This window comes from Rhinolophus sinicus, linkage group LG02, assembly GCF_036562045.2.
Source record: "Rhinolophus sinicus isolate RSC01 linkage group LG02, ASM3656204v1, whole genome shotgun sequence".
Lineage (NCBI taxonomy): Eukaryota > Metazoa > Chordata > Mammalia > Chiroptera > Rhinolophidae > Rhinolophus > Rhinolophus sinicus.
The window spans coordinates 156,885,874-156,898,435 of NC_133752.1; the positions used below are offsets into that span (position 1 = coordinate 156,885,874).

At 33.9% G+C, this 12,562-nt stretch overlaps 1 protein-coding gene across 1 annotated transcript; it reads right to left on the reverse strand.

Annotated features, from left to right (window-relative positions):
- Positions 1-277: 277 nt before the first annotated feature.
- LOC141570113 (apomucin-like) lies at positions 278-11,271 on the reverse strand. Its single transcript, XM_074325833.1, has 13 exons — positions 11,174-11,271; positions 10,723-10,776; positions 9,653-9,706; positions 9,110-9,151; positions 8,898-8,945; positions 7,011-7,040; positions 5,093-5,124; positions 4,842-5,004; positions 4,457-4,494; positions 3,011-3,121; positions 2,006-2,045; positions 1,235-1,343; positions 278-599 (listed from the first exon to the last, which is right to left on the reverse strand). The coding sequence occupies exons 1-13, from the start codon at positions 11,181-11,183 to the stop codon at positions 416-418; spliced, it is 915 nt and encodes a 304-aa protein (XP_074181934.1). The 5' UTR covers positions 11,184-11,271; the 3' UTR covers positions 278-415.
- Between the last annotated feature and the right edge of the window lie 1,291 nt (positions 11,272-12,562).

A 12,562-nucleotide genomic window follows, 5' to 3' on the forward strand; every position in this document is an offset into this window, starting at 1 on the left:
TGTTCTAAGCAGAGGGAGTTGTAGTAGAATGAAAGGAGCAAGGCAACGGGCATGGAGACGTATGGAAAGAGAACAAAGACTATATTTTCAATAACTTTAACAGTGAAGGGAAGGGAACAGGATAATGACCTCATGAGATGAAGAGTACAATAAAAGTATACGGGAGAGCCATGATATGACTCAGTTTCTCCTTGACTTGCAGAATTCTTATTGCTATAAAATAAACACGTGCTCACTAATTGCTTGCAAAATTGTATTTATTTTTCAGAGCCAGTCAACAAAAGAACAAAATGCCTCATAATGAAAACTCACTGTTGAGTGAGATACAAATGTTTAGTTACTCTTGCAATTTAGTGATTTTATTTTTGTTCACTTATAAAATAAATATCTGCCTGTTGGTAAGGTAATGTTAACATTACGCCTCATTTGCGCTCATAGAGTGCTGGCACTTGTCTAAGCAAGAACACACTGTGATGTGCCTGTATCTGTAAAGTAGTGTACTACCATCAGGACAGTCAAGAACAATTTCTCTGAATTCGTACTTTTCATCTTGGCAGCAAAGGCATGAATTTTCCAGTTGAAAGATATCATAATTGTACCTAAAAAAAAAAAAAATCAGTAGTAAATATTTTTTGAAATAAAGTGACATCAATGCTCAACTTCTAATCATCTAGGTGATTTAGAAAGCCTCCCAACCAATTCATTATTTCCCTACAACTTGCATTCCATTTCTCCCTTACTATAAATTTGTGATGTGGACCAGTGATAAGTGATATGTAAGACCACAAAACAAAACAGAAGAAAAGAAATTCAAAATGGAGATTTATAATTGCATATTAATTATGGTACAAAAATAAAACAGACTTAAATGTACAACTTAATACTGTTATTATTTTTCATATATTAGTCTATATATGAAAGTATATATAAAGGAAAACATGTAATACATGTTATATCTAAAATGCAAGTGGTAGTCTAAAAACATACTTTTAAGCAAGAGTATTTGCTTAAGTTCTCTCTGTAATCACTATGAAAATAAACACATTTGCCATAAATGTGTTATGTTTGATATATCTAGAAAACTACTTCAAAATAATTCATTATTTTTGAAAAATGTTTATTTTAGATATCACTAAATATCATGTAACAACTTTCCATGTAATGTTCTAGAAGCTTAAATTCCTCTACAATGTTCCAAAATTAACTCACAGCACACATTCAAAGAACAACTCACTTGATGGTCTTTTTGCATTCCCCTATGCATCTTGCCATCTCAACTTTTTTCTTGCAACCATTGTACTTTACAGTCACATTCACAAGTGAAGATCTGCAATTAGTATTACCTAAAACAGAATGGATAAGAGAGTCAGAAAAGTAGTTTAACGTTAACAACTGCTAAGTCTGTTTTCTTAACCATAAAATAGAGAACAATAATAACTACTTGATGATGTTATTGAAGGGATTAACTATCTCAGCACCCAGCACAAGGTACCTGTTTAATACTCAATAAATGTTATCTTATTTTCATTGCTGTATCACTATCTTAGAAGAAGGAGAAGGGGAAAGAAGGAAAGGGGGAAGGGAACAAGGGAGAAAGAAGTAGTAAAGAAAAGTGGGGAGGGAAGGGAAGATGGAGTGTCATGGTTGTCTTTGATATCTATTTTCTCATTGTTGATCATCCTTACGATTTAATATACTAATTTACAACATAACCTGCTGATGTTAGGAGAGCAAGCTAAATTTTCTTTCATGAAAATCAAATTTTCTCCCTTGTAAGCACCACTGGTTTTTACCAGGAAGAATGTTACAACCAACATGAACAAGTAATTATGTAATACATTCTATACAAATAACAATTATTAGTTTATGCATATAGGTTATAATATCTGTTGTGTCAAAGACACAGGAGACTTTTTGTTAGTGATCTGCCATTTGGTTTAAAGAAACACTAAATTTTTTTTAACACTTGGTATTTCCTATACATGTGGAGCTTGATTTTACTTACATGTATAGCAACATTTGTTTGAATCGTAGACTCTGTCTTTCTATATGGGTGAGAAAAGAAGAAAAAAAGACTGAAAATCTTCTGTAATTTCTATAATTAGTAAAACATTACTTAGCATCACAAAGGGGGGAAATGGAACAGATGAGTATGCTGATCTCAGATCAATAAGCACGGATGGGAGAGAGTAGTAATAAAAATGAGACTGAGTATTTAACATTAACTTTTTCAACAGTGGGTCAAAAGGGAAAAACAATATTTAAACTAATTTTTTCTTTAAAATAAAATGCAAAGGAATAAAAAAAATTACTCCTTACTTATTTTAATTGAAAAATATTTTAATAATGATGTTACTACTAGACATTGTTTTTCACAGGCAGGAATGTTTACCTTGTACATTATTGCAATCTTAAACATATAATGTCTCAAAAACTCAATAAAAACTCAATAAATGTTGTTATCCAATATTGGAGTTCTAAAATAAAGCATTAAACCATATTATCAATTATACTTTCAGAAAGAAAAATTAGTTAACCTTAAACCTTCCTTAAATAATTTAAACTTAAGCATTCTTGAATACAAAACTCTCCCCATATTTGGGAGGGATAAAAATAAAGACTATGTCACAAAAAAAGACCTGAATATAAAAACATGTGTGATTATATGAAAATTTTCTATTTTTATAGAAAATTATTAATTGTGAGTCCACGAGCCTTAAAAAAAACAAGTAGGATTTTTCATTTGTTTGAAAATAGCAAAACGCTTTCTAGAGTAACTTATTTCTTCTATAATAGCAATAGATTAAGTTTTATAGAGCCTGCAAATATCTCTTTGATATAAAAAAATATACTTGACAATAAAAGGTAGATAAGATACCTGGAATGAAATCTACAAGAAATTTATGTCTATTGGCCAGATATAAACTTTTTCAAACGTGAAAGAAGACAGGTTGTGTTTGTACTGAACATGAGAAGTTAATCTTGTTTATTGCTTAAGAAGATGACTTACTTCTGAGCACCAGGTCTGCTTTGGGCAATCTTGGACTACTGCAACGAAACCAGTGTTTTGGCAGGAGTAGGAGATGCATGGATTATTGGAATCACTAAATGAAGCACCAATCTGGGAGGTAGGAAAGGGGAGGGAACAAAATAGTTATTCACCTTAATTTCTTTTTGAGGTTGACAGTAAAACGTGTACAAATTTTTCAAATTCATGATGTTTAGTGAATTTCTGGAGGCACTGTCAGTCTTTAGGTTAATATTTTTAAAAAGGTGGATTGAAAGCCTTTTACTTCCATGAATAAATCAAAGTTCCTCATTGAGAACACAGAATGTGTCAAGATTCTCAAAGTAAGATTCACCTATAGTTACTCTATTATAGTTTTCAAGTATTTTCAAGGCAGGTTATTTTATGGTGAGTAGTCAATTCACCAATTTGTTACACTCTAAGTATGAGGGAAAACAAACAATAAATATAAATGAAAAAAAAAGGCACAAAATAAGTTTGTTGCAAATGACAAGTCCGATAAGACATCTTACTTCTATTTTTGTTTGGGTTTCTATACTTTAAAGCCCTCTGGATGGCTTGATAATTAATTTATGTTCAAAATTCAAACATTAGTTTGGGAAATTGTATTTATTTCAGGGCCTCAAATTACAAAATGAACTTTCCACTAAACTGAGATTTTATTATTTCAACTATTTTGCATATAAATGATTAGAGATAAAACTTTTCCTTTGTTCTTTAAACATATTTGATGTTTAAAAACTGTCATAGATTCTCAAGCCAGGTCACTTTTGGAAACTAAAAGTTAAGATGCCCAGATAGAAATTTGAGTGTGATAAATGAATTATAAAATTAAACCTCTCACAGGATTTGCTTCTATATATTTCCTAACACACCACATATATTTTATTTTAGTTTATTTAATATTTAGTATCACCAGTTCAAATGTATTAATATCAATTTGAGAATGATCGTTTTTGTTGTTTTTTTTAATTCCTGATGCTTATTCCAAAATGCCAAATCAGTTGTCAAAATCCACCCCTGAATATATTCTGTTGATATAGTCACATAATGTGGTTCTAGTCTTTTGGGTTTTCTTATTTGATCTCTGACAGTTTGGTCGTCTAATCTTTCTGGGCATAATTACAGTTTAACTCTGATCATTGATTTGAATGTTACAAAGTGTGTCTTCTCCATCTGGTGAGACCCATGGGAAATATTATTCAGAAACTCCATTGCTAACTGGTTAGCAACCAAGTATATTTTCTCCCTTTGGAGCAAGTTATGCTGAGTGTTATATTTGACATTCCTTTTGAAATGAATATAGGAAAAAATGAACAGATTCTGCTCTACCAGAACTTAAGATTTTTTTCATATTAAAAGCTGAAAAAGCTTGCATTTATTCATAATTACATTAATAATAATATTGTAAAGTAGAGAAAACCTTACCTCATAGTTGGTGTTGTTAAATAAACATGTTCTTGGCTCTGAAAAATACATACATTATTTTACCCTAAAATAAATATAATTCTTTTTTCATTTACAAAACAGAAATTATAAATGGGATTCTATTTAACAGTCAATTATAATGAGCTTCCCATAATACCATCATCTCCCTTTAATTTACTGATTATATTCATAACTGTTAATTCTGGGTTTCTCTCACTCCAAAGATAATAAAGTTTAAGAGAGCAAGTGCCGATTCTGTTTTATTTATCACATCTATCTAGCATAGTCTTTGACGCATATTAGCAACTCAATAAATATCTCTTGACTATACGAATAAGGAAACAATTTTTCTATTCAATGCAAATAATGAACTATGAATACACACCACAGTATCCAATTTCACAGCACGTATCATTAGCTTTGAACTTTATAAGCTTCTCTCCAGCTTTGCATGTGGGTAGAGAAGGGCACTCTTTGAGTTTACAGTCTACAGCATTTGCATCAGTACAGGTACATCTGTGGCAATTGGCGGTCCATATGTCTCCAGGCTACAGATATAAACCAAGTTAGAATTCTATTCAAATACAGGTATGACAGAAAATTTGGATTAAAGTAAAGGAAAAAACATATACTTACAGATTTCTCTTCTCCCAGTGGACCATGGCAAACTGTTAACATGAAATGATAAATGCTAATTAAATTTCATAAACTATAACCTTCTGTTATTTGTAGACAACCACTGAGTAGCCAATATTGTAATTGGCACTAGGATTTCAGAGACACAGAATTAAGGAGGATCATATGGTGTCTTACAGGAAAAATAAAATGTATACTCCTACTTTGAGCAAACTGTCCCTAACAAGCATATATATAATAGAATACATATATGTATGTATGTATGTATTCTATTTTTACAAGACCCAGCAGAGGAGAATTCTTAATATCTCCTGCCAGTGGTCAATAAATCTTATGAGTGTTGTTTTACTTTCTGATTTACAGTCTGACTTCTGTCTCTATAATCCTACAAGTCACCAAGACTTGATAATTACCAGTCTCAAGGGCCTTCTCAGTTTTTCAGGTTCCCTACAATAGCTGACATTTGTAACTCTGATCTTCCTGAGATTGTTCTCCTTCCTTCAGATTCAACACTCTTAGTGTCTCTCTTTGTTATTAGCTCTTGTTCTTCCTCTCGTTTTGTCTCTAGTCTTTCCCCTGCTACTTTCCTCTTATCTCCACAGTGTCCACTGTATATCAAGTAGATGACTCTCAAACTTCTAGTCCCAGTCCAAACATCTCATGTGAGCTATGGACCCAGGTCACCCTCAGCTTAATAAATAGCAGAGCAGCAGATCTATATGAACCTGAAACTCAGTGTGCACAAAGCAGATTGCTATCATCTTGCCCCTAAAACCAGTTTCCTATCTAAACTGGCTGCCTCCTATTAAGGACCAAACTATTCTTTCAATGATTAAAGCTTAAAACTTAGAAATCATTGTGATTCTTTCCTTTCCATCACTTGGCATATAATCTGCAAAATCCACTATTTTCATCTTCACATTAATCCCTTCCTTTCCTGGTTCACCTTGGTACAATACTACCCCAGAAATTTATTATCCTTGATATAGCATAGTCTGGCTTTTGCAGGGGTTACGCTCAGACCTCTTCCTGATTCAATCAAATTTCTATTGTGCAGTTAGAATAATTTTCCCAAAGCCTAATTTTTTTCTCATCATTACTTTGATTGAAAACTGTAGATGTCCCCTTTCGGCCTTGTAAAATAAATACCTTATTTTGGCATTAGCTTCTGAGGTCTGCCATAATGTGTATCCAATCTATATTCCCAAATTTGTCTCACTTTTCTCATTTATATACCTTGGACTACTCTACATATTATTCTCAAATTCCAATTCTGTTGTAAAATACATGAGGATTCCTCCAAAGTACACACTGTATGTAAATATATGTGACACATAACATGCACTCTATGTAACACATGTTGCGCATTTTTTACTGTGAAATTTATTTTCAGCCTTATATGAAAATTGCCTATATTTTTAAATAATATTCCTTCTTCCCCTATATCCTAAGATCAGAGAATGTTTTTTTTAACCTTTGCCACTTTTTACAAAGTACATCACATTGGCTTGAGAATAATAGGAATTCTAAAATTACTGAATGTTAGTTAACTTTATTTTTCTTACTACAATTCAGTCTTCAAGAAAGCTGAAATTATCCAGTTCAAAAAAAATACTATCAAGTGACAATATTATGATCAAGATATCATATAATTACATAAAACACTTTATTTTGTAGGTAAACTCTAATTTGACTAACAACATGTATTTGTTTGATTTGGCTTTATTACTTTTTGTGGGAGAAAACAGACTACCCTTCTCTATTTATTTGGTGAATAAAAGCTAAATGTATCCACTTTAAGTTTTCCTATTATATAATATATTCATAGCTAGGGACTTTTATTGGCATGACCTCTGAAGTTTGACTTACAAGAGCCATTAACGCAGAATGATTGATTTTCAAGTGCAGATATTCTTACCTGGAGGTGGTGGAAGAGACGCTGGACATCCTGTATAAAAACAGACAGCTCAGATTAGCCTCTAAAGTTATTGGAAGAGTTTGGAGGTAAATATAGTTACCTAATTACTGAAAATAATTGGCTACATTGCTAGTCTTACAAACAGACATATTCCCATCTATTTTCCCTCTCTGTTTCTTATGGCATTTGAAATTCCACCGTTAGAGAGTGTTCCAATCGGATCTTGAATTTTAATGGGAGGGGAATACAAGAATCTAAAGAGAAATGAGGAAATATTAAGGTAAACTTCTCTTACTAAAAAAAAAAAATTTGAAAGACAATTCTGATGAATAGGGCAACAAAATACATAATCAAAGAAGGAAGACGATAATTCAGATCTAAGAAAAATATAAGTAGTTTTAGTTACCTAGTTTTAATCCTTTAAAAACTTTTATCCCCTTTTTATCTTCTTGAAATATTTCAATCTTGCTCTATCTCCACCCCCACCAAATGCTTTTTGGAGACTTCATACATCACATATTTTGGTCAACCCAATAATTTACCAATAAATTTTAAACTATATTTTCAAACTGCTAAAAATCAAATTAATATTTTTATTCTATCTACCAAGCAAACAGCTGGCCTAGAAGCAACAGAATATTTGAGAGGAACTTAAAATTTCTGCATGTTTAGGGAAAGGGACACTGACAAATAATAGGTACAGAAAAATAAATTTAAAAAGTGGGAGTTTGGGGCCGCCGATGGCTCAGTTGGTTAGAGTGCGAGCTCTCAACAAGGTTGCTGGTTCAATTCCCGCATGGGATGGTAGGTTGCACCCCTGCAACTAAATATTGAAAACGGCGACTGGACTTGGAGCTGAGCTGCACCCTCCACAACTAGATTGAAGGACAACAACTTGGAGCTGATGGGCCCTGGAGAAACACACTGTTCCCCAATATTCCCCAATAAAATTAAAAAAGAAAAAAGATTATCGTTAAAAAAAAAGTGGGAGTTTTTGGGGATAAAATGTCTCTCTTTACAGAGGGATGTGAGGCTAATCCCCAATCATGAATGTTTAGCAGATGAGCAGAAAGTAGTGATAGGAAAGAGAAATGATCTATTAGGCAGAATTCCCTGACCAGAATTCCAAGAGTTCACTGAAGATATTTGTAAGAGGAGCCATAAAGAAAAATATCCTAATCTCCACATAGCTATCAAAATAATTTCCCTGAAACACCTATATGATCATATCACTTTCTTAATAAAATCCTTAAGGGGATCCTATTTAGTATAAGGATAAATTCCTAAGTTTGTAAATAAGGTTCTTTATGAACTCTTATCTACTTGCCTTTCCAATCTCATTTCTTCCCTGAAACTCGTACAATCATTACCAATATCTAGTTGATTTCTGAGTCCACTCATGCTGTCTCATGTTTCTGTCTTTCAAGAGCTCTTTGGTAGAATTTCCTTCTCACCCCAGCCAATGTTAAACTTTATCCTTTCTGATGCCATCACTCAATACCAGCAATTAATAGGTAGAATTTAACACTCCTGTCACTGCACTTCTGGGACCATAATTGTTGTACGTGTTTATGGGTTAACTTTAAACACATTGTAAAGATATTAGGTTGGTGCAAAAGCAATTGAGGTTTTTGCAGTTATTTTCAACCTTTAAACCGCAATTACTTTTGCTCCAACCTAATAGTATCTGTGCCCATAATAATCTCCCCCAACTCACACACACACACACACACACACGTACAAAGTAATAAAATGGCAAGGGCAATATTTCATTGATTTTTTTTGCTATTAGTGTCTGCTACAGAGTATAACACATATAAGGTATTAAAGAAATACCTTATTGTATTGAATAAGTAACAAAGAAATTAGGACTTTTCCCATACTGACCTGTTTTATTTTCAATTTCTTGATCTCCTGTTGTTACTACAGTAATTGCTGAGGGGAAATAAAAGGATGGTATTGTCATTTTATTAGAATAACATGTATGCATATCAAGTCTCTGTGTTATGAGGGCAAAATGATCACACAAATTCATGCTCAGGGATAACTTTGTGCGGAAAAGACAATTCATTCCAGTACATTTGGGTCATTTATTTTACCTGAGAAGGACACTATCGGGCTTGTTTTTATTCCATTTGACACTGAGGCAAAAAGGAAATATAAAAAAATTTCAGGAATAGCAAATTTCGTAATTTCATAACCTCATACTCAGAGATTTCAAACTAAGAGGTTTGTAACTAAGTCTTCAGAAGAGGAGTTTGGTGAAAGCTTAACCCCAAAAAAAACACCCTAGGAAAAAAGAATATCCCTAGTTGAAATTCAAATTTGTGTTCCAAAAGGAAATTAAGCTTAATCTTCCTTGCTTCTCTCTCTTGTTTCTTTCCCAATCTCTCTCTCCCCCAAACTAAACTCCTTGTATATAATCACAGGTACACTGATCATCAAAGAGTTTGTGTTGCCAGCATTCATATGTTTGCATTCCAGTTCCAGAGGTTTCCTTGACTCATGTGAAAGCTGTGACCAAGGGAGGATTAAAAGTGGTGAGCACAGGGGACTGGAGAAGCTAGAGTTTAATTTCTGATAAACTATCCTGTCTTCTGAGATGCCATCAAGCAAAGTTCATTTATTATTATTTGACTTACCCATGGTAGAAATTCCAGGAGCAATGGTGGTTTCAGATGCTTCCTTGAAGGTACCTAAAATGAGGAGGGGAAGAGCAATGAACTTCTTCTGGTCACAAAAGAGCATGCCCTAAGACATCTCCTCATGGAAAGTGGAGTGTATTCAAAGCACCTGGAGTGTACTAATGCATCTACTAAGGCTAGTTCATGCTCCTGTCATTGAAATATAAGAGGTCCCTATCTTAGCAGCAACTTGCTCCCAGAAGTAAATTAAATATTTTCCTATGACCCTAGTAAATTTCTTACTTACGGCTCCACTTCTCTAAATGACAATAACTTTTTTCCCAATTAACTCTTTTACGTCCTATAACTTGAGGTTTTTTTATTCTCCTGTATTAGTTGTGGGGGGACAGAGTGAGAGAAAATGAGAAAATATCTGTGTTGATCAAGATGGGCTTAATGTTCCCCTCAGCCTGATTAAAATTTAAACATGTTTCTTCCTGATTATAGATCCCTATACTCCTTTTCTTAGAGTCTTTACTTTATAAAATTTGTAATTGTAAATTCTTTCTCTGCCTCTTTGAGATGTAAACCTTTCCCCAGCATCTGGCCAGTTTCACAAGTCAGCAATGTCTTTCTCAGAGACCTGGGAGTCACCCCTTTGAAATATAATCATCAAGAATAACAGCACCCCTATCTCCCTGTCTCTGTGAGGTAGGAGCCTAACTTCATTCTCTATGCACCAATTAGCAAACATAGATGGCCTAATCACAGAAACCAACCTCTCCCCTAACACACTCCAGTATTTTTCCACTAGTTCACCCCAATACTTAAACACCCTCCTGTCTTTTGTTTCAGCAGTGTTGAGTTCAAAATCTCAGCCCTGGTGCAAGAGTCTTGACCACTATTGTAATATTCTTAAATAAATTCTTCCTTGACTCTTTAAGTTCATCTGGTGCAACTTTTCTTTTACAGTTCAAGTTGGATAGTCATTCATAGAGATAAATATTGGTTATCTGAAATTCTTGAGTGTTAAAGAGGAGAAGAATATTTAGCATGTAAACTTCATCTGAGCCAGTAATTTCCATTACCTGGGCTGGAACTTTCTGGGAAACCAGTAATTCCACTTGATATTACAGAGGTACCTACAAAAGCAAATGAAGAATATTTCATATCAGACACATCTCCTATCACTATTTTCAAAGATCAACAGCAAGAGGAGAAAGTAAATCTGATGAAAGTCTGGGCCATGCTGCAGCTAGCCCGTAAAGCACCTTTGTGAATTACAAAAATCACCTCCTTGAACAGATGAGGTTTCATGGATTTACGTCTTATAGGAGAAATGTTTCCTGGGTGCTCTTGTTCACCTTTATGAACTTACACAGAAACTCAGAGCAAGAAGTCAACCTTAGGTGGCTGGAAATGTACATTCCTAATGACATTCTACCCTTGTTCCTGGGCCTTCATCTTTACCTTCAACAGTCCCCTACATTGAGGCTCTCATTAATGAGAACGCAACATATTTGAACCACTGGTACTTACTTGTTTGCATTCCAACTCCAGTGGTGGCCCCTAAGAAAGGCAAACAAGAATGAGGTCAAGACTGCTGTGTTGATGCTACAATAGACAGTCAGTTTCAGAGAAGGGCTCTTATTTTCCTAGGCTTAATTACTTAGAGCCAATTATTAAGTATTTACTTGCCTGTGTTGGCATTCGCAGGAATAACGGTTGTGCCAGAGGCTATTCCAGTGATACCTGTAATAAGAGGTAAGGATGAGCCTCACAAAGCCTTTCTCACCCTAAGAAGAGTGTAGTATTGGCATGTGTTCCTGTTTCTTGGAAGCAATACAAAACAGTTTAACAATTTTTCTTGCACCAAATGTTAAACCTGGCATATTTTTCAATGCACTTTCTAATGACTGCATGTTCAAAGAAAACATGGTGGGAGGAAATCACAATTGCCTCATAGATCTTATTTCTCTAAATCTAGAACAATCTAGAATCCGATTACTAAATTAGACAATGTTTAACTTATATTCACATGATTTTCTTCAAGTGACTTGTATCTCTGGTTCTCTAATGGAACAACAGAAGGAAACCAGAAAACAAACAAACAAACAAAAAAACTGCATCTAAACTTGTGATCAAGGATTAGGAATCTTTATAAAAGCCTTAGTCAACAATTTTTCTTTCATCTATTGTAGTGATCTCCAGTTACTTTCTTTACTACTGGTGACTCTTTCTAATACTGTGGTATTGCCAGACCAAAAAAAAAAACAGAGTAAAGTTTCAAGAAAAAAACTGTATCTAGATAATTACATGTATGGTATATTCGTCAGGAAAAACCAGGATGCTAATGTAGGTTGGCCTTATGATCTGTTATTAAATTAAAAGCAACCACTTTCCAGCCATCCTCATTTTTATTCACAATCTGCAAACTCAAATGGAAAACTCACTGACAATACAAAATCCGGCAAAACTCACCGGGTAAAATTCCTGCTTCAGTGGTTTCAACACCTTTTTCAAAAAATGTGCTTTCTGTAGTAGCAATTGAGGAAAAATGGTGAAGCTTACAGTGTGTAAACATGAAACTATTTACAAAAGATTGGCAGCATACAATCTTGTCCCTAGAGATTCTTAAAGAATTCCTTTCGCTATTTGACTCAACTGTTTTGAAACCTTCAGGTAACGATGTAGTACCAGAGACTGTCCCAGTCATACCAGGGATGGGAGAGAGAAGAAAGAAAGTGTTATGTGCAGCAATGTCTTTTGTATTGGATGGAGATCATGATTTAGGAAAAACTCATGTGTTTCTACGAAGAAATGTATTCCTTCTATAAAATTCCTTGCCCCAGAAGGTGAAATATAAACATATTTTTTTCTTGGTCTATTTTATTCCCTGTGGTAAACTCCGGTCTTCTGGGATCCTTC